This window comes from Acipenser ruthenus, chromosome 2, assembly GCF_902713425.1.
Source record: "Acipenser ruthenus chromosome 2, fAciRut3.2 maternal haplotype, whole genome shotgun sequence".
In the NCBI taxonomy this organism is placed as follows: Eukaryota; Metazoa; Chordata; class Actinopteri; order Acipenseriformes; family Acipenseridae; genus Acipenser; species Acipenser ruthenus.
This window is the reverse complement of record NC_081190.1, coordinates 90,142,181-90,161,269: the sequence shown is the minus strand read 5'-3', so window position 1 is coordinate 90,161,269 and position 19,089 is coordinate 90,142,181. Positions and strand designations below refer to the sequence as shown.

Here is a 19,089-nt window from a genome sequence, read left to right as displayed (position 1 = left end):
AGAGCCTCCATTTCCACAGACTGGGTGACATGGAATGCCGAGATAGTGTTTGGCAAAAGGCAGGATTGGTACAGAGCGTAACCCTTGTCCTGGCCTCTATAAAAATTAAGCAGGCTCTTGCCAAGGAGAAAGCCTGCATCTCGCTCACCCGCTTTGCAAAGGGAACAGCAAGCAAACAGTTACTTAAACGATGCTGTCGAACCCCTTTCAAAAATTGCCCCACCAGGAGTTAATTTTGACATAGCAAGCCGAATGGCTGCCAGACAGACCTTTAATGTGGGGGGGGGGGGGGGGGGGGGGATTCCCCTCATCAAACAGGTCCTGCAAAAATTGCAGTGTTACTGCTGTCGTGGGGTTGATCCACTTGTACCCGTACTGGGAACATGGCACTTAGTAAGGTGTCAATAACCCTATTGGACAGACCCAGTCTTCCTGGCTGACTGCTCAGGAGCTGCAATCAGGGTTTAAAACCAGGAGTCTCCTGGGCCAATACAGGGCTACCAGAAGCACCTTGGCCTAGTCCTGCCTGATTTTCTCCACACAATGGCAGCAAGGCGAGCGGTGGGAAGGCATATAACCAGCTACCTCGGCCATTGGTGTGCCAAGGCATCTACCGCCAGTGAGTCCTTGCCTCCTATTATGGACAGCTAGAGGGGACAGTTGGTTAATACCTGGGAGGCAAGAGATTTATCTCTGCTCTCCCAAATGAGGCTACCACCTCGGGGTCTGCCTCCACTCTGAGGCGCAGGGACCCCCTGGAACATCAAGACCGTGAGCGCTCTGTTGAGCTGAAATGGCTCTAAACAGGCAGCTATTCTCTTCACTCTGCAGTCCGACAAAGTCGACAACATGGACCTGGAGTCCAAGCACACTCCTAGACAGGAGGCTGTCTGAGCAGGCGTGAGCTGTCTCTTCACTTGATTCACTGCGAGACCCAACCGTTGTAGGTGGCTGCTGACCAGTTCCGTGTGAGCATCTGTCTGAGCTGGAGACTGGGCACAAATAAGCACTCTGATACCTTTGAGTCTCAAAGGGGCCAGGATAGCTTCCATGCACTTCAAAAAGGCACAGGGAGCTAGAGAGAGGCCAAAACGGCAAGACCCGGAACTCATAAGCTCTTCCCTGAAAGGTGAACCGCAGGTACTTCCTGTGCGACATTTTTATGCGGATGTGGAAATAGGCGTCTTTGAGGTCTACCGTGGTGAACCAGTCGCCTGGACTGATTGTCTGCAACAGCTGCTGAATCGTCATAATTTTGAACCTCCTTCGGCTCTTAGGTCGAGGATTGGTCCAAGGCCACCATCCTGCTTGGGCACCAGGAAGTACCTGGAGTAGAACCCTTCCTCCCAACTATTTTCCAGTGTCTGGGTTTAGAATACTGTTCTGTAGAAACCGCCCAACCGTCACTACGCGTGTTTGTTTTGTTTACTGTACTGTACTGGTGATTGGGGGACATTCTGAATGTCAGGTTTAGGGATGTGCTTTTGGTACATTTTTATGAATGATTAAATGCTATGCCATGGTGTCAGCATTTAAATCATATCTACAGGTAACCGGGGTCTGAGGCAGATAGGTAAGTTTCTGCTTCAAGTAATTTTAAATTAACTACATTCAGTAACATTGTAAGGTGGTGTTGAATTAAGTGAGGTAGTGTGTGATTAGTACCAGGTGAGTGTGGTTAAATTGAATAGAGGTTTATTTGCTATTTGATTGGTTTCCACACAGTTTAGTTGTTTCTTTTCCCACCCATTTGTTATATTAAATCAGGCACGAAGCGCCAGCAAACAGAAGAGCCGCAACAAAAGAGCCGGGAGACTAGCTGTGGGAGTCCAGCGAGGAGAGGCCTGCGCCGAGACGCTGTTCGAATAGATCCGAACCTAACAGCGCTCTGAAAGATGCCATCTACTAGTCAGGTCTGTACCCTCCACCCCACCGCTCCCACTGTACCTATTTGTCTCGCCTGCCCTGCTATGACTGTCTCCCACATCCCTGTTTTATCCTCTCGCCCTCTGCACTCTCTCCGCCGCTGCTCCTCCAACCCCTCTAACCTCATCCCTCTGCCTCTCCCCCCCCCCCCCCCCCCTCCCGCACACTCTCTGGTGCACTCTGGAACTGTCACTCTTCTGCTAACAAAGCTGATTTCATCTCTGCCTCCCACCTCTCTCTCGATTTCCTTGCTCTCACTGAAACCTGGCTGTCCCGATAACACTGTAACTCCTGCCGCCCTGTCCTCTCTCTACGTCCTCTCCCATACGCTGCGTCTCACTGGACGGGGAGGTGGGACTGGTCTTCTCCCTCTCCCTCCTTACTCTTTTCTGTCCACTCCGACCTTTCCTCACTCTCTGTTAACACCTTTGAATTTCATGCTGTCCAACTAACCTCTCCCTGTCAACTCCTGCTAATTGTACTGTACCGCCCCCCTGGACCTCTCGCTCACTTTCTCGATGAACTTGACTATCTACTCTCCTCCCTCCCCTCTCTGTCTACCCCAACTGTCCTGTTAGGTGACTTCAATATCCATCTCTCCAACCCCAGCCACTCTGCCGGATTACTCCCTCCTTCGACTTCTGTCTCTCTTCATCCTCCCCTAACCACAAAGCTGGCAGTCAACTGGACCTCACCTTCTCCAGGACCTGCTGCCCCTCCACCCTCTCTGTCACCCCCCTGGACCTCTCTGATCATTATTTCATCTCTTTTTCTCCGTCTCTCCCCCTGCTCCTCCTACCCCCACTGTCACCTCTCGCCGTAACCTCCGCTCTCTCTCCCCCCGTCCTTGCCTCCACTGCTCTCTCTCACCTCCCTCCTATCGACTCCGTCTCACAACTCTCTGTAGACTCTGCTACCTCCACCCTCTTCTCCTCCTCCCTCGACTCCTTCTGGCCCCTCCCCTCCCCAACCCTGGCTCTCCTCTGCGCTCCGCTCAGCAAGAATCACACTGCGATCTCCTGAAAAGAAATGGAAGAGAACCAAACTCCCTACTGCCCTAGACCTCTACCGCACTCTCCTCCTTCTCCTCTACTCTCTCCTCTGCTAAATGTACTTATTTCCAATCTGTAATCCAAGCCTCCACTAACAACACACGTAAACTATTCTCTCTACCTTCTCCTTATCCCTCCTCTATCTCCTCTGATGACTGCCTCTTCTCTTCTAAAATCTCAGACATCTGCAAACTCTTTAACTGACCTGGGAATCTCTGGCACTGCTCTGGCCTGGTTCTCCTCCTACCTCTCCAACCGCACTTACCAGGTAACCTGGCGTGGAGCAACCTCCACACTTCACCCTCTCTAAACAGGAGTCCCCCAAGGGTCAGTCTTGGGTCCTCTCCTCTTCTCTCTCTAGACCCGCTCCCTGGGCCCTCTCATCGCATGCTATGGTTTCTCATACCATTTCTATGCTGATGATGCTCAGATTTTCCTCTCCTTCCCCACCTCTGACTCCACCATCCCCTCCCGTATCTCTACCTGTCTGTCTGCTATCTCATCCTGGATGCACTCGCATCACCACAAACTCAGTGTGGAGTAGTGGTTAGGGCTCTGGACTCTTGACCGGAGGGTCGTGGGTTCAATCCCCGGTGGGGACACTGCTGCTGTACCCTTGAGCAAGATACTTTACCTAGCTTGCTCCAGTAAAAACCCAACTGTATAAATGGGTAATTGTATGTAAAAATAATGTGATATCTTGTAACCATTGTAAGTCGCCCTGGATAAGGGCGTCTGCTAAGAAATAAATAATAATAATAATAATAATAATAATAATAATAATAATAATAACAATAACAACTCAACCTCTCTAAATCTGACCTCCTTTTCTTTCCTTCCTCCCCCTCCTCTGATCTCTCTACCTCCATTCCTCTGGAATCTACCACACTCTCTCCCTCCTCCTCCGCTAAGAATCTCGGAGTCACCCTGGACCCCTGCCTCTCTTATTCCCAGCACATCTCCACTCTGGCACGCACTTGCCAATTCTTCCTGAGCAACATCCGAAGAATCCGACCCTTCCTCACCAACTACGCCACCCAGCTCCTGGTCCAGGCCCTGGTACTCTCCCGCCTAGACTACTGCAACTCCTTCCTGGCTGGCCTCCCTGCGTCTGCCATCCATCCGCTCCAGCTCATCCAGAACTCCGCTGCCCGCCTGGTGTTCTCTCTGCCTCGCTTCTCCCACGCAACTCCACTATTCCGCTCACTCCACTAGCTCCCGATCACCGCTCACATCCAGTTCAAGACTCTTGTACTTGCCTACAGATGCCTTGACCAGACTGCACCCAGCTACCTCCAGACCCTCATCTCTCCCTACACCCCCACTCAACCTCTCCGCTCCTCCTGCACTAGAAGACTGGCTCTACCTCCTCTATGCTCCCCTGCCTCCAGAGCCCGCTCCTTCTCCACCCTCGCTCCGCAGTGGTGGAATGGCCTTCCTACAGATGTCAGGGCTGCCCAGTCCCTGACCATCTTCCGGAGCCTCCTCAAGACTCACCTCTTCAGACAGCACCTGTAGAACTCCTTTTCCCTCTGGACACTATCACTCTTCCTTAAATGCGCTTTACTTGCTCTTATCTGCTTCCTATTTTACTGCATTTAATCCTGTACTTTAGATTACTGTAATCTGTCACAAGTGTTAGTATTTTGTATTTAATTATATCCTGATGTAACTATCACTGACACTTCTGCTCCATTATTGAATCAGATTTTGCCATATACTTTTACTTGCTAGAACCAAAGTCATTGTATTTATCTTGCTCTTAATTGTATTATTACTTGTACTGTGAAATTAACATTGCCAAGGGGGCTAAAACAAATTCCAAAAAGTTTTTCCAATATTACAACAGCAAAATAACTTTCAAGGAGGAAGAAAAATGTCTCAAAGATGTAGAGAAATATTTTAAATGATCACTTATCACAAGTTTTTACAAAGGAGGATACAGACAACATGTCCCTATCCAGTTTTAAATAACTTTAGCATAACAGAGGCAGAAGTGTTAAAGGGACTAGCAGCTCTTAAAATAAACAAATCCCCTGGGCCGGATGAGATCCTCCCAACAGTACTCAAATAAATGAAAGAAGTTATTTACAAACCGCTAACCAAGATCATGCAACAGTCTCTTGAGACAGGGGTTGTACCGACAGACTGAAGAACTGCAAACGTAATATCGATCCACAAAAAGGGAGACAAAACCAAACCAGGTAACTACAGACCAATAAGCCTGACTTCTATTATATGTAAACGTATGGAAACGATATAAGATCCAAAATGGAAAATTAACTATATGGTAACAGTATCCTGGGAGACAGTCAGCATGGTTTTAGGAAAGGGAGATCGTGTCTAACTAACCTGCTTGATTTTTTTGAGGATGCAACATCAACAATGGATAATTGCAAAGCATATGACATGGTTTATTTAGATTTCCAGAAAGCTTTTGACAGTCCCGCATAAACGATTAATTCTCGTATACCCTGGACAGATAGGGTTGCCTTAGTTAGAGCAGGGCTCTTCAACTAGTTTTTTAAATTTAAGCGGGCCAGATTGGAAAAGAGTTAGGAGTAGGCGGGCCAGAGTATTTTACTCTGCACATTTTAAGCAAACTTCATGTTCATATTTCACATTTTACCATATGAATATCACTTTAATAATAGAACAGTGTGAACATTTAACGTAGTATCATTACAAACATTTTAAAATGTATGCAACATATCAATAGTATAACTGTTAAGAAGAGATGAGCGCTTCTACTTTTGAGCTTCTAACTACTGTGCCCTCTGGATACGTATTTCCAAAAGCTCCTTGTTTCGTTTTAAAATGCCTTTTCATATTGTATTCCTTAACTAATGACACACATTCACTGCACAATAAACACACTGGCTTTGTGTTCGGTACAGTTGGTAAAATAAGTAAGTATTTACTGGTCCACTCATTGTTGAATCTACAATTTTCACCATTTTCTGTTACTACAGTAGCTAGAGTAGAGAGAGTCATGTTATAGCAACACAAGTAAAAAAACTAAAAAGCACTCAGAGTACTTAGTATTATTAAAGAGGTAGATAAATTAAAAGTAATAAAGTTATAAAACTAAAGGTCTCACCTCAACCACCGTGTTGTTTCCTTGTGTTGAACGGGTGACGGAGTAAGGTATTTGCAATAATAACTAAATAAATGACTATTGTTTTTTTCAGGTACTTTTCATTTTTCTGTATATACATCTCCAAAATTATTCCACAGAACAGAACTCACAAAACAGCTAGTTGCTTTTCTAAACAACTCGACTCACGCAGTACACAGGCAGAGCCGCAGCAGACAGACAGTCCATCAGCGTAATGCCCACAAAACCACCTGTTTTCTTGTTATCCAATGATCCAAATAAACATACACAAACGTTTTATACAAGCATCACTGCTGGGCTTCTGGGTAGTGTAGTTTTCAAAGCAATCCATTTTATAGGAGAATAACAGTGGTAAAGGACTCTTACTGTTTGCGCAGTATTTATTTATTTTTTTTAAAAAAGGTGCATTTGCAAAGCAGAATTCCATTCCCAATGCCTAATTCCGCGATTCCGTCCGTGATTCTGCAATCGTGAAAAATCAGTAGCCCTAATTAAATCTGCAGACGACACAAAAATAAGAGGAATGGCAAACACTGTTGCAGCAGCAAAGGTCATTCAAAATGATCTAGACAGCATTCAGAACTGGGCAGACATGGCAAATTACATTTAATAGAGAAAAGCGTAAGGTACTGGAGGCAGGCAATAAAAATGTCCATTATAAATACTATATGGGAAACACTGAAATTGAAGAAGGAATCTATGTAAAAGATCTAGGAGTTTATGTTGACTCAGATATGTCTTCATATAGGCAATGTGGGGAAGCTATAAAAAAGGCTAACAATATGCTCGGATACCTAGTGAAAAGTATTGATTTCAAAATCAAGGGAAGTAATGTTAAAACTTTACAATGCATTAGTAATACCTCACCTAGAATATTGTGTTCAGTTCTGGTCATCTCACTACAAAAAGGATACTGCTGCTCTACAAAGTGTAAAGAGCGACCAGAATTATTCCGGGTTTAGCCCTTTGTGGTCCATTTATTCAGCACGTCAGGTCAATTTATTTTCACATGCGCAGTTTATTTTAGACGTGCTGTTTAAAAGTATTTTTTTCACAGTAAAACAGGTTTAAAAGGCACTGCATATCAACAGGACACTCAGTACTGCATCTCCAGCCCAGCCCCGCCCCACCCCACCCCACCCCTTGTTCGCTGTATTTTTCACATACCTCTTCATAGTCGGGCACACCGATAAATCATCTCCTGATCACTCGTTTTATCACCAAACTCCTCAATATGCGATTCCAGTCATTATTTTATTACTATAACATCTCAAAAGGCCCTGCAAATGTCAGTGATATTCTTTGAGCGCTGGATGCAGAAGCAGCTATCTTGTTTGTTTATGTCCGTGTTATCTCTGTGGTGCCGGGGCTATGCGTATTGATCAGATCCGCCCCCTTTTTTTTTGGCTTCTCTCGGCTCCTATCAGTCTCATTCGGCCATTGAATGGTTTTCTCGGCTTTTTCCAGAGAAAAAACGACTAGAGACCTGTTTTTTATGTCTTTTTGATGATGTCGGACAGGGTCTGACATTGGACCGGAAAAGGAAAATTGTAATGTCGGACCTGGTCCGACATAGGACCGCAATGGGTTAAAAGGCATGTCATATGCAGACAGGCTAAAATAATTGAATCTGTTCAGTCCTGAACAAAGAATAAGCTTTCAAAATTCTAAAAAGGTATTGACAATGTCAACCCAGGAGACTTTTTCGACCTGAAAAAAGAAACAAAAAGGACTAGGGGTCACAAATGGAGATTACATAATGGGGCATTCAGAACAGAAAATAGGAGGCACTTTTTTACACAGAGAATTGCTGGAGTCTGGAATCAATTCCCCAGTAATGTTGCTGAAGCTGACACCCTGGTATCCTTCAGAAACTGTTTCATGAGATTCTGGGAACAATAAGCTACTAATGACCAAACGAACAAGATGGGCCGAATGACCTCCTCTTGTTTGTAAACTTATGTCTTGCTGTAGAACACAGGCACAGACACAGGCCACGCCCCCCCTGCCCATGTGGTCTCTGCCTGTGTTCTGAGCAATATAATGGCTTTTACTACTTTTTAAAAACGAATATAGGAACGAATATTTAAATTATGAGCAAATATCCTAACATGTAAATCCTGTGTTCGTCCCAGCACTACTTAAAATCATGTTATATGTATACAGTCACCATCTAGAGCGTTCTGTTCATTATGGATGTTTGCTTTTTACTGCATTCAGTAACTCCATCCACAGTAATTCTGAATGTTTTCATTTCAAATGATGAAGCACTGAACTTGTGTTTTTGTGGTACGGCAATTTTGTTTGGCATAATTACTTACGTACCACGGTTCCTCAAAATAATTCCAAATGCGGCTTTGCCTCGTTCCTTTGTTTAGAGATGCAATTTTATTAGAAATACATAAAATGTCAGAAAAACGCTTTTCTTACCCAGTGTGGACTGAACCACACCACGTCCACTACAGCATGAACACACAGTGCACCAATGAAGCGCCAGATTGACTAAGAATAAAACCCGCCACAGTGTCAATCTTTCTGTTAAACCAATTAGAAAAACTACTTGGAGGCAACTGCCAAACGCCTTCCTTTTTATAATATCCGCCCTTACTGTGGCACCACAGCAGTCGGATATGAGATGGACTGCTGTATGGTGATAAATTACTAAAGATTAATAAATTAAATATGCGTTTGATGAAATTTGTCATGTGACCAGTTACACATCTAGCATTTTTATTTTTTTTTATTTTTACAGCTGCCCCTGTATTTTTGAAATTATTATTTTTATAATTGTCCAAGCAGTGATATTTTTGGATATTTTCGTGAATTACATTAATTTCACTTGAGTCTAACGACTCAATTAAGGGCTAATTCTAGACCCAGTTTAGACTATTCCATGGATATTATACTTGCTTAATGACACATTATATCCATACCTGTACAATGAAGCAGTGGTTTTCCAGCAGTGTAAATCCATAATACGTAAGAACACGGTGTGAATTATAAAATTCAACAGAGCTTAACATATACTGTATCTGGTGGAGAAATGCAGCAGACTACTTTAGATCATTACTGATGCCAGCCAAAGCCATGAAGTGAACCTCTATAATTTTCATTTAACTAAACAGTTGTATTTTTTCTAATAAATAACGTGTGTAAACTACATTACGATTGTTTCTTTCCCTTATTACTAGTCAAGCCATCTAGCAATGCAATACAGGTGAATTCTGCGGTAAAGTCTGCCTCCCAGACTGACTTTACAATTCCGTGATCCCACGGTTATCACGTTAATATTTTTTGCTATGGTATTAATACCATGGTGAGTTAATATCGTGGTACAACAGGACATCCCTAGTGATGGGGAGGAGCGCTGTGCAGGAGTGAGAGATGTAGACCTCTCTGTAGAGTTGCGGGAGAGATGTTTCTCCAGCGAGTGCCTCCTTTGCGTGTGCCTGCCCCAGGCAGAAAGAGCATCTGCCGTGCTTGTCCTCTACAGGCAGGGTGGCCTTGCATTTGTCACAGGTATAAAACCCAGGCATTATGCAAATAGCAAGCAATGTACATCAAGTTGTACCGTAGCTACCTCAGCTGCTAAACACAGACTGGGGATGTAAACACCGACTGATAGTGGGTCGGAACTGGTACAGTACCAGTCCGGTTTATAGCAGCACCATACCGGTGCGGTAACCTCGGTCCCGGTTCGGTACCAGGTTGAGAACAAAGCGGGTCGGTGACCTCGCTCCAGGTGTACTCAGTTTGCAGTTACTGCAGGTAGCAATGTACAGGGATGCTCACCTGTACAAGCTACTGGCAAAACCACTCAAACAGTACCCACACGAGATTGAGGGAAGCCTGCTTGTTAGTAAACTAACAGCCCTCATAATGGTGATGCAAAAGCTGTCACCAAAACAGCATCAAGATGCTGTGGGAGGGATTCCTGAAGCAGCCTCTTGGTCCTGCACAGCGCTGCTGAGCCCAGCAGCTCCTCTCACTAAATGTGTGCCGCAGCACACAACGCAGACAAGCCTACGCGTACTCTGTGAAAACAGAAATAGAATGAGAAATGAAAAATATTTCTCTCATACAATAATACAATTAATTAATTTATACATAATATTCTCCCAAGCCAAAACAAGATTAAAATAACTCCAGATGAAGCTACTGCAGCCTTGGGGAAGAGCAGTCAGTTGACTTGCGTTGCTTGATCCCCAAGAAGGGGCGACTCAAGCCGCCGGCTTCACGTGGGGCACAAGGCCACAGCGGGATGTAACAAACAGGCTGTAGTGCACAAATACATGTAATTAGTAAAACTAATACAGTGATTATTTGTAGTATCACATATACTTTGTGTAAGGGGCGTCTTGCCTGCAGGTGGTGTTGCTTGAGCTTTCTCCTCTTTCTCCTCTCCCACCTCATCCACAGTAACAAAGCTCAAGTCCTCCACAGTGTGCTCTCCTCCTCCCTTGGGCAGTGTGCTGGTGTCTGCAGAGGAGGGAGGACCGCTCTCCTCTTGCCTCGAGGCATTTCCCTCCTCATCTTGCATCTCCAGGGAGTGCTGCAACAAGGTTCAAATTAGCTTTTGCATTAATTATACATGGACTCCTCTGACGACATCGCCTCTGATGGCATTTTGGATTCATATTTACAATGAAAATGTTTACAGCTTTATAATTGTTTTAGGGATTAAAAAAAAAAGGTCTGTCTCAAATGAGATACCTAAAAAGTTTATTTTTATTTATTTATTTTTTTAATTGTGCATTTTGTTTAAGATTCACATTCCCCAATAAGGCGAATAAAATTACACTGACAGACTGTCTGGAGAAAAACAATACCTCAGCAGGAAGATAGGCCCCAGATTCACCTCCATCGCCGTCTCCCACTCCTTCTCCCTTTCCTCCCTCCACCTCATCCACAGTCACCAGCGGCTTACGGTCCTTCACTCCAGTGAGTCCTTGCTGCACCTTGACTTCATCGTTGATGTAATCCTCCTCCACCTCGTCCAGAGTGACCAGCGCGGCCGCCGCAGCCTCGCTCTTTTTCCTGTCCTGCAGCTCGCCGTTGGAGGAGGAGGCGGCTGCTGGGGTTTCTACCTGCCTGCGTTCTGCTGCTGGAGCCCTGGTCTCCATTATTCTGCTACGCTTGGCTGTGGGGTCTGCACAGGGAGTGGAGTGGTGCCTGGGAGAGGGCTCCCTGCATTTCACTTCCCTCGTCAGTTTCTTGAGGGGATCCTGGGGGGCTGCGGCCTGGTCTACTACCTCGTCCACCGTGACGAACTCGTCCAGGTTGACGGTAACCATCTCATCCTCCGCTTCCTGCTCCTTCTGCAACAGAAGAGAGACATGCCAGCTTTTAGACTGGTTGCTAAGATGGTGCAGCAATTACATGTTACACATTTCACTGTTAACTCCTCTCTCAAATAGCTTTTCACATTGCCCCTCACTATTTTATGGTGTTTGCAATTACTCTGAGCAGCTCTGGATTCTGTTGCTCCAACACTGAATTGTTATATTGTTTGTGAAAGTCTGTGCTGGGAGCTGCACAGCCTTCCTCATTCCATTCAAATCAAGTCAAAATGTGTCCTTCCAGCCCCACCTACTGTACATTTATCTTGACAGAGTGTAGGTGGGACTGGAAGAGTTGAAGACTGTTCAAACTCTGCACTAAGGATTTTCCAGACAAGCTCAAAGCCAGGTAAAAGGCAGATTTAGAGACTATTGGAACAGAACCCAGAACCACTCAGAATACAGAATACAACCCGATCCACTCATGTCACAATACGATACATCACATTAAGCATGTCGCGATACATAAAATGGTATGTCAATTTCATCACTGTCACTTCATTACGCTCAAGCTCCTCATCTTCCTCAGTTTTAACCCTTTGCGGTCCATTGTCGGACTGGGTCCGACATTGCAATTATTCCTCACAGGTCCTTTGTCGGACTGGGTCCGACATCATTACAGCAACGCAAAAAATGGGTTTCTAGTCGTTTTTTCTCCGGAAAAAGCCGAGAAAACCATTCAATTGCCAAGTGGGAGCGACAGGAGCCGAGACAAGCCGGAAAAAAAAAAAAAAAGGCGTATCTCATGAATAGTCATACATGGCCTGGTGTCAGATAACGGGGCGGTTGTAGTAAACAACGCACAGAGAACACAGACATTTGCAGAGCTTTTTTGAGATGTTATAGTAATAAAATAATGATTTGGATTGAATTATTGAGGATTGAATATCCATGGAATAGTCTAGAATTAGCCCTTAATGTCAATGACAGAGACCCACCGTTTATTTACAATATTTGCCAGCAGACCCGGTGCGTATTAGAGACGATTATTTGAGATCCGGCAATTATTTGAAGTTTTACTGTAAATGTTTTTCTTTGGTAAGCGCCTTGAGATGGCTTGCCAATTTTGATTTGATCATACCAACTATGAAACAGTTATTCCTCATTCAAGAATCACTTGGTGAACTACAATGAAACACATACCTCTGTTACATCATGTAAAGAAAGTATCATGATTCATCGATACACAGTGCACCATAACACCCCTACTAGGAATGACTACAGTGCAAACACCATGAAATAGTAACAAAAATGTAAAATAAAATTAACATGCTACTTGAAGCCACATCCTAACACCCAAATAACATTTAAAATTTACAAAACAATGCATGAAGAGATTTTGTAATTATTGTTTCTTTGTTTGAAGTTGTGAATGCAGGGCTTGAATTTCATTTTTGTGTGCTGGGGGGGATTTCCCCCCTATACTGCAGCCAATGAAGGGGATTCCAAACTTTTAGGGGGGAATGGCAAAAGAAAAGGCACTTTTGCATATAAAAAACCAATATATATTATATATATCTATATATATATATCTATATATCTATATATCTATATTTCTTTTTTTTTTTTTTACTGCATAATCATTCACACTGGTGTTGCTTTAAAATAAGCTGCTTTCAGGACACCTAAGCTGTTCATCATTGTGAGACAGAGCACTCTCCATTGCTTACACTCAGCCCTATTTCTGCCTGTTTTTCACTGTTTTATGTATGTTTAACTACTGGATAGTTTGTACTGCATGCATGCAACATATCAAATGAAAGGCCACAAAATGTCCTTTCATATTATGTAAGTTGCAACAGAAAAAACGTTTTTTCAACATAATCATGTTTGGTCACTGCTATATATATTGTAATCATAGATGGCTAAAAAAAAACACCCCTGCACCACTGAACCTCAATATGAAATGAACATGGGGGGGAGCTGAGCTTCCAGCTTTCCTAAGATACCACCTGTTCCAGTTTAGCTACTACAATTACTGAGCAAAAGACTCCTAAACCTAAGCTGTGAACTCTGTCACATGATGAGAGGCATAACTTCAGGCGATCGTAGTTCCGGCTTGGAGTACCGCATACACACACTGAATATGTATTTGGAAAGCCCAGAGTAAGTAGTTTTAAACAAACCATGATGTAGGTGGCTAGGTAGGTGGCTTTTACGGTGCCTGAGTAATATGTGCGTAACCTAAGGTGCACTGGCGCCCCAAAATGAACGGGGCTGAGTTTTAACAGTTAAAGCGAAAGTCACTGCTTGCAAAACAACAGAACTGTTTACTTACCGCAGTGTACTGAGTTTCTATAATCCTTAAAGATAGCGGCCGAGAATCATGTACGAGAGAAAAAAGTTTCGCAGCACTTAAAATATCCAAGACTACTTTTATGTATTTTAACCAGAACTACTCAGAATGCGGCTCATAGTGCTTTCGTCACCGACACCCACTTCCTTAGAGAGTGTTGTAGCGTTTCAGGTATTCTAAATTGGGTGAAAAATACAGTAGCTTGGTGTCTTAAAATATCTCTGCAGGATTTTCCCGCACTGAAAGTTGCAGATTTGCGGGATTGTGACAGTCTGGCTGAGTGGTGTCGTCAGAACCAGGAAATGAACACACAGCACTACGAGTGAAAATAGTGAATGAAGGCGCTTGCTTGCGCCGGTTTATTGCAAATAAAAAGGTTGAACAAAACAGAGAACACTGACTGCACAAACAAAAAAACAGAGAACACTGACTGCACAAACAAAAGCAGGCATCCTTGGGCGAAGCGAGGCAGGCATCCTTGGGCGAAGCGAGGCAGGCATCCTTGGGCGAAGCGAAACTCAGCTGCAGCTCCTCTGGTGATGGAAGTGGGAGCGGCAAGCAGTCTTCCCACAGCAGGGAAGGCGGAACCAGCAGGTATTCACCCTCTGCTGGTGGAGGTGGGAGGGGTAAGCAATCCTCCCACGACGGTGGAGGCGGAACCAGCAGGTATTCACCCTCTGCTGGTGGAGGAGGCAGAGGCAGCTCCTGCTGCTCTGCTCCTGCCGGTGGAGGTGATGGAAACAGAGGCAGCTTCTGCTGCTCTGCTCCTGGTGGAGGTGGTGGAGGCAGAGGCAGCTCCTGCTGCTCTCCTTCTGGTGGAAGCGGTTGAGGTGGTGGAGGCAGAGGCAGCTCCTGCTGCTCTGCTCCTGCCGGTGGCGGAGGCAGAGGCAGCTACTGCTGCCCTGCTCCTGGAGGTGGCGGAGGCAGAGGCAGCTCCTGCTACTCTGCTCCTTGCAGTGGAGGTGGGAGCAGCGTGTAGTCTCCTGGCAACAGAGGTGGGAGCAGCGTGTAGTCTCCTGGCGACAGAGGTGGGAGCAGCGTATATTCTCCTGGCGACAGAGGTGGGAGCAGCGTGTAGTCTCCTGGCGACGGAGGTGGGAGCAGCGTGTAGTCTCCTGGCGACGGAGGTGGGAGCAGCGTGTAGTCTCCTGGCGACGGAGGTGGGAGCAGCGTGTAGTCTCCTGGCGACGGAGGTGGGAGCAGCGTGTAGTCTCCTGCTCTTGCAGGGGACAGGTGCTGCTCTACCTCGCTTGCAGGGGACTGGTGCGTCTCTACCTCACTTGCAGGGGACTGGTGCAGCTCTACCTCACTTGCAGGGGACGGGTGCGGTTCTCCCTGTCTCGGAAGGGGAAACCAGCAGGCATTCTTTCTCTGCTGGTTGTGATGGGGAAACCAGCAGGCATTCTTCCTCTGCTGGTTGTGATGGGGACAGCAGGCATTCTTCCTCTGCTGGTTGTGATGGGGACAGCAGGCTTGCTCCCTCTGCTGGTGGTGATGGTGGAGGCAGAGGCAACTCCGGCTCCTCTCCTCGTGATGGTGGGGGAAGTGATACCAGCAGGCATTCACCCTCTGCTGGTGGAAGTGGACCCAGCAGGCATTCACCCTCTGCTGGTGGAAATGGATCCAGCAGGCATTCACCCTCTGCTGGTGGAAGTGGAGACAGCAGGCATTCTCCCTCTGCTGGTGGAAGTGGACCCAGCAGGCATTCTCCCTCTGCTGGTGGAAGTGGAGACAGCAGGCATTCTCCCTCTGCTGGTGGAAGTGAAGACAGCAGGCATTCTCCCACTGCTGGTGGAAGTGAAGACAGCAGGCATTCTCCCTCTGCTGGTGGAAGTGGGGACAGCAGGCATTCTTGCTCTGCTGGTGAAGGTGGGAACAGCAGCCTCTCGGGCTTTGGATTTCCGCATTCCCCCCGTCTGGGCGCTGGACGCTCGCGGTCCCCCCGTCTGGGCGCTGGACGCTTGAGGTCCCCCCGTCTGGGCGCTGGACTCTCGAGGTCCCCCCGTCTGGGCGCTGGACGCTCGCGGTCCCCCCGTCTGGGCGCTGGACGCTCGCGGTCCCCCCGTCTGGGCGCTGGACGCTCCTCTTCATACTGTGTGGGGCATATGGCTAAAGTGTGCCCATAAGCCCCACAGCCAGGGCATAACTCTGCCGCGAGGTTCTTTAAAAAAACCTCCCAGCCATCATCCCCGACCTCCTCCTGCTGTTGCTGCGTTTGCTGTTGCAGCTTTCCTTTCCTCCTTCTCTTCCTACTCCTTCTCTCTACCTTCCTCTCCTGCGCCGGTTCCACCTCCTCCTCCTCCTCCTCACCTTGAAAGGGGCAGATCGCCACTGTGTGTCCCTAGACCCCACAGGCAAGGCACCAGCCTTTGTCCTCGAGGCCCCCAAGGAGGTCCTCCAGGTCCCGGCAGCCGTCTCTCCAGGAAATGAACACAGCAATTACGAGTGAAAACAGTGAATGAAGGCGCTTGCTTGCGCAGGTTTATTGCAAATAAAAACGGCGTGTTGGCCAAAGTAAATAGACAGACAGACAAACGACGTGGACAAACCCAACAAGTATCGTGCGAGCCCTCTCGCACGAGTAGCATTTGTTGTTTTTGTTTCTCCACTTTCTCTCCCGTTCTCCACTCTCGAACACACAACCCCGAGTGAGTGAAACATACACCTATATATACTGTTGTGCCGGGATTCAATTACTAATTAATTATTCACTTGAATCCCAGCACGTGAATTAATTATGTGCAACCTCGTGCTCACATATTAAATACTTTAAATGCACGTGAAGTGAAGTGCAATCCCGTGCCTAAATACAATTATACATTTTAAATAACTCGTGCTGCACACACCCATTTATATCACGTGCAGCCATCTCTATACACCAACATTAACACACCACACGCAACATACAACTTAGAAATACACACAGGGGCGGGGCACATTGCCACAGGGATCAACTTGGAAAATGCATGATTCCCGTGATCCCCACACTGAAATTCAAGCCCTGGAAAGAACAGTCGACCATAAAATATATTGTAGTACTAAAAGACACTTACTAATTGATGCAAATATTTCAGTACGTTCTAATTGATGCTAGCTATTGTGGGTCCAAAATCCAGTTTTGCTTCATACTAGTGGCTGGAGAATAAAAATAAATAAAACTCCTAGTCTAACTTCAAAGACGCGTTCATAGAAACCCCTATTTCAGACACCAACAGTTCTGTGTGGTGAGATCATGTTCGGTCTGTAAAACTTGGCACAAGCAGGACACCTACTAGCAACCACTGATTAAAATAAATAAATAAATAAATAAATAAATAAATAAATACAAAAATAGGCTAGAAGGACTGGGATGGCCCCAGATTCAAATGTTTTCTTACCGCTTTCAGATCTGTTTTTACATTGCTCCTTGTAGACCTGGTTGCCCTGCCAGAGCCATAACTCTTAAACAAAACGATAAAGCGTTACATTAAAATCAAATAAGTTATGGGAAACCTGTATAAAGACTAGATATGAAAGAAGCTCAAACCATTTATACCAATACTGATTCTATCACTAGGTGGCAGAAGATGTTCATACTGAACTGTATCCAGAGGGACTGCTTTTTATACATTTGACATAGAAAAGAGAGGAGCAGAGTTTACCCTTAAACTCACTTCAGCCCCCCTTTTTCCTACAACTCTCTTACCTTGTGCTTCTCTCCATGGCTTGTTGCCTTCCTCTCCTTCTCTTGGTCCTGCAGGGAGCACCTGACTTCCCTTCCCCGGCGGCCCCCTGCTGGGCTGCAGACCTCCCTGCCCCTCCGATTCCCAGTCGCACTCCCCCTGCCCCCCTGTGCAGGGCTGGACCGGCCCTCCTCCTTCTTGGGCTCCGTTTTGGCCACAGTCCTCCTGGTCTCTCTAGTCCTGGGGGTATTGTCTGGTACTGCGCTGGTTTTTGCCTGTTGGCTGGCCTCCTTGCTAGCCAGTTTGGGATTGTTCTTGCTTTGAACAGCTTTAGGTTTTTCAGGGGCTACGGTGTCTACGGCATTATCAGTGGCTGCTGGGGTTTCCTCTTTGACTACTTCCGGATTAGATTTGGTGTCGGAGGCCGTCACCGCAGGTGCCGTCTCTTTGCTGCCCTCTGAAGACTTGCCTGCATTTGAACCGTTCAATTCTTGAGCCAGACCATCAGGCAGACTGCCACATGTTACTGTAGATAGAGCACCACCTCCTTGTATTGCAGTTTCCAGGGCTTTTAGAACATCATCGGTTACCAAGGAGGGAGCAGTGTCCATCTCTTCAGGAGCGTCTCTAGGAGCCTCTGTGCTCACCTGGGAGTCAGGAGAGGGCAGGCTTGTCATCTCCTGGGTCTTAACTGCCTCTACATCATTCAAAGAAGCCCCAGGTTCACAGATCACTGTGACGTTGACTGTGGATGTAGTTGTATTTTCATTTGCTGGCTTGCTTGTTTGTGCAGGGGGGCTAGTAACCGTGACGTTGCTTGTGGTCTCGCTTGCTAAAGTGGACAGACTGCTGTATTTAGATCGGTTGATGTCCTCTGCTGGCTTGGTGGATGTGGAGAGGCTGGTAATTGTAGGCTCACTCTTCGCTACAGGAAGCCTGCAGGCTGCTGCTGGGGAGCTGGCACTGGGAGCCTCAGTCTTCGAAACTGCTGTTTTGCTTTGCTCTGTTGTCAGCCCTCCAGATTTACGAGAGCTATCAGTCATTGAGTTGAAGCCCTTTATGGCTGTACTTGTTTCTTTGAGGCCCTTGGTCTCTAGAGGCTTGCTTGTATCTGCAGTTGCTGTGAGAGCATCTTTGCAATCAGTTTTCAGCTGACTGGAATCAACTGACTCAGTAGCTACTGTGGGCTCACTAGCATTTGCTGTAGCACTGGTTGCGTCAGGCTTGCTGATACTTGTGGGTAGAGGAGCAGGATCTGGTTTGCTGGTAACTACTGGTTGACTCGGCACTGTGGAGACACTGGCAGCGGCGACAGATGGTGTTGCAGTGACTGAGGCTGAGCTGGGGGTAGGCTGAGCTGTAACCGCAGTCTTGCTTGAAGTTGCAGGTTTACTGGCAGCTGTGGTCTTCTTGGGTGCTTCAGCAGGTTTTTGATTTGGCTCTTTTTTGATCTGGAAGATCAGGAATGGGATTACTTTCTGACTGAACATCTCGGAGAATGTTACTGTTTAAAGCTGCAACCTATCCAATAGGTTCTGTTATTGTAGTTCTGTATACAGCTGGCTATGCATCAGTGAGCTACAGAACTGTGTTAATATCTACAGAACTACAGTAACAAAGTGTTTTTGTGTTTTGCTTAAGTTTTATATACAGCGGATAACAGGTTTCATCTTAACAGATTATCAGTGTTCTAAAT

The 19,089-nt window shown here is 46.2% G+C and overlaps 1 protein-coding gene across 7 annotated transcripts in view; it reads right to left on the bottom strand.

Annotated features, from left to right (window-relative positions):
- The window catches only part of LOC117409384 (zinc finger protein 638-like), a 52,703-nt gene that overhangs the window by 8,093 nt on the left and 25,521 nt on the right, over positions 1-19,089 (bottom strand). For 5 of the 7 annotated variants that reach the window (XM_034015359.3, XM_034015354.3, XM_034015353.3 and 2 more), the window contains 4 exons: positions 17,417-18,844; positions 17,109-17,171; positions 10,926-11,414; positions 10,438-10,648 (listed from right to left, as the gene is read on the bottom strand). In XM_034015359.3, coding sequence (XP_033871250.3) covers positions 10,438-10,648; positions 10,926-11,414; positions 17,109-17,171; positions 17,417-18,844 — 2,191 coding nt within the window. The remainder of the gene's footprint in view (positions 1-10,437; positions 10,649-10,925; positions 11,415-17,108; positions 17,172-17,416; positions 18,845-19,089) is intronic. The other 2 variants (XM_034015356.3, XM_034015358.3) reach the window with 2 other exon arrangements.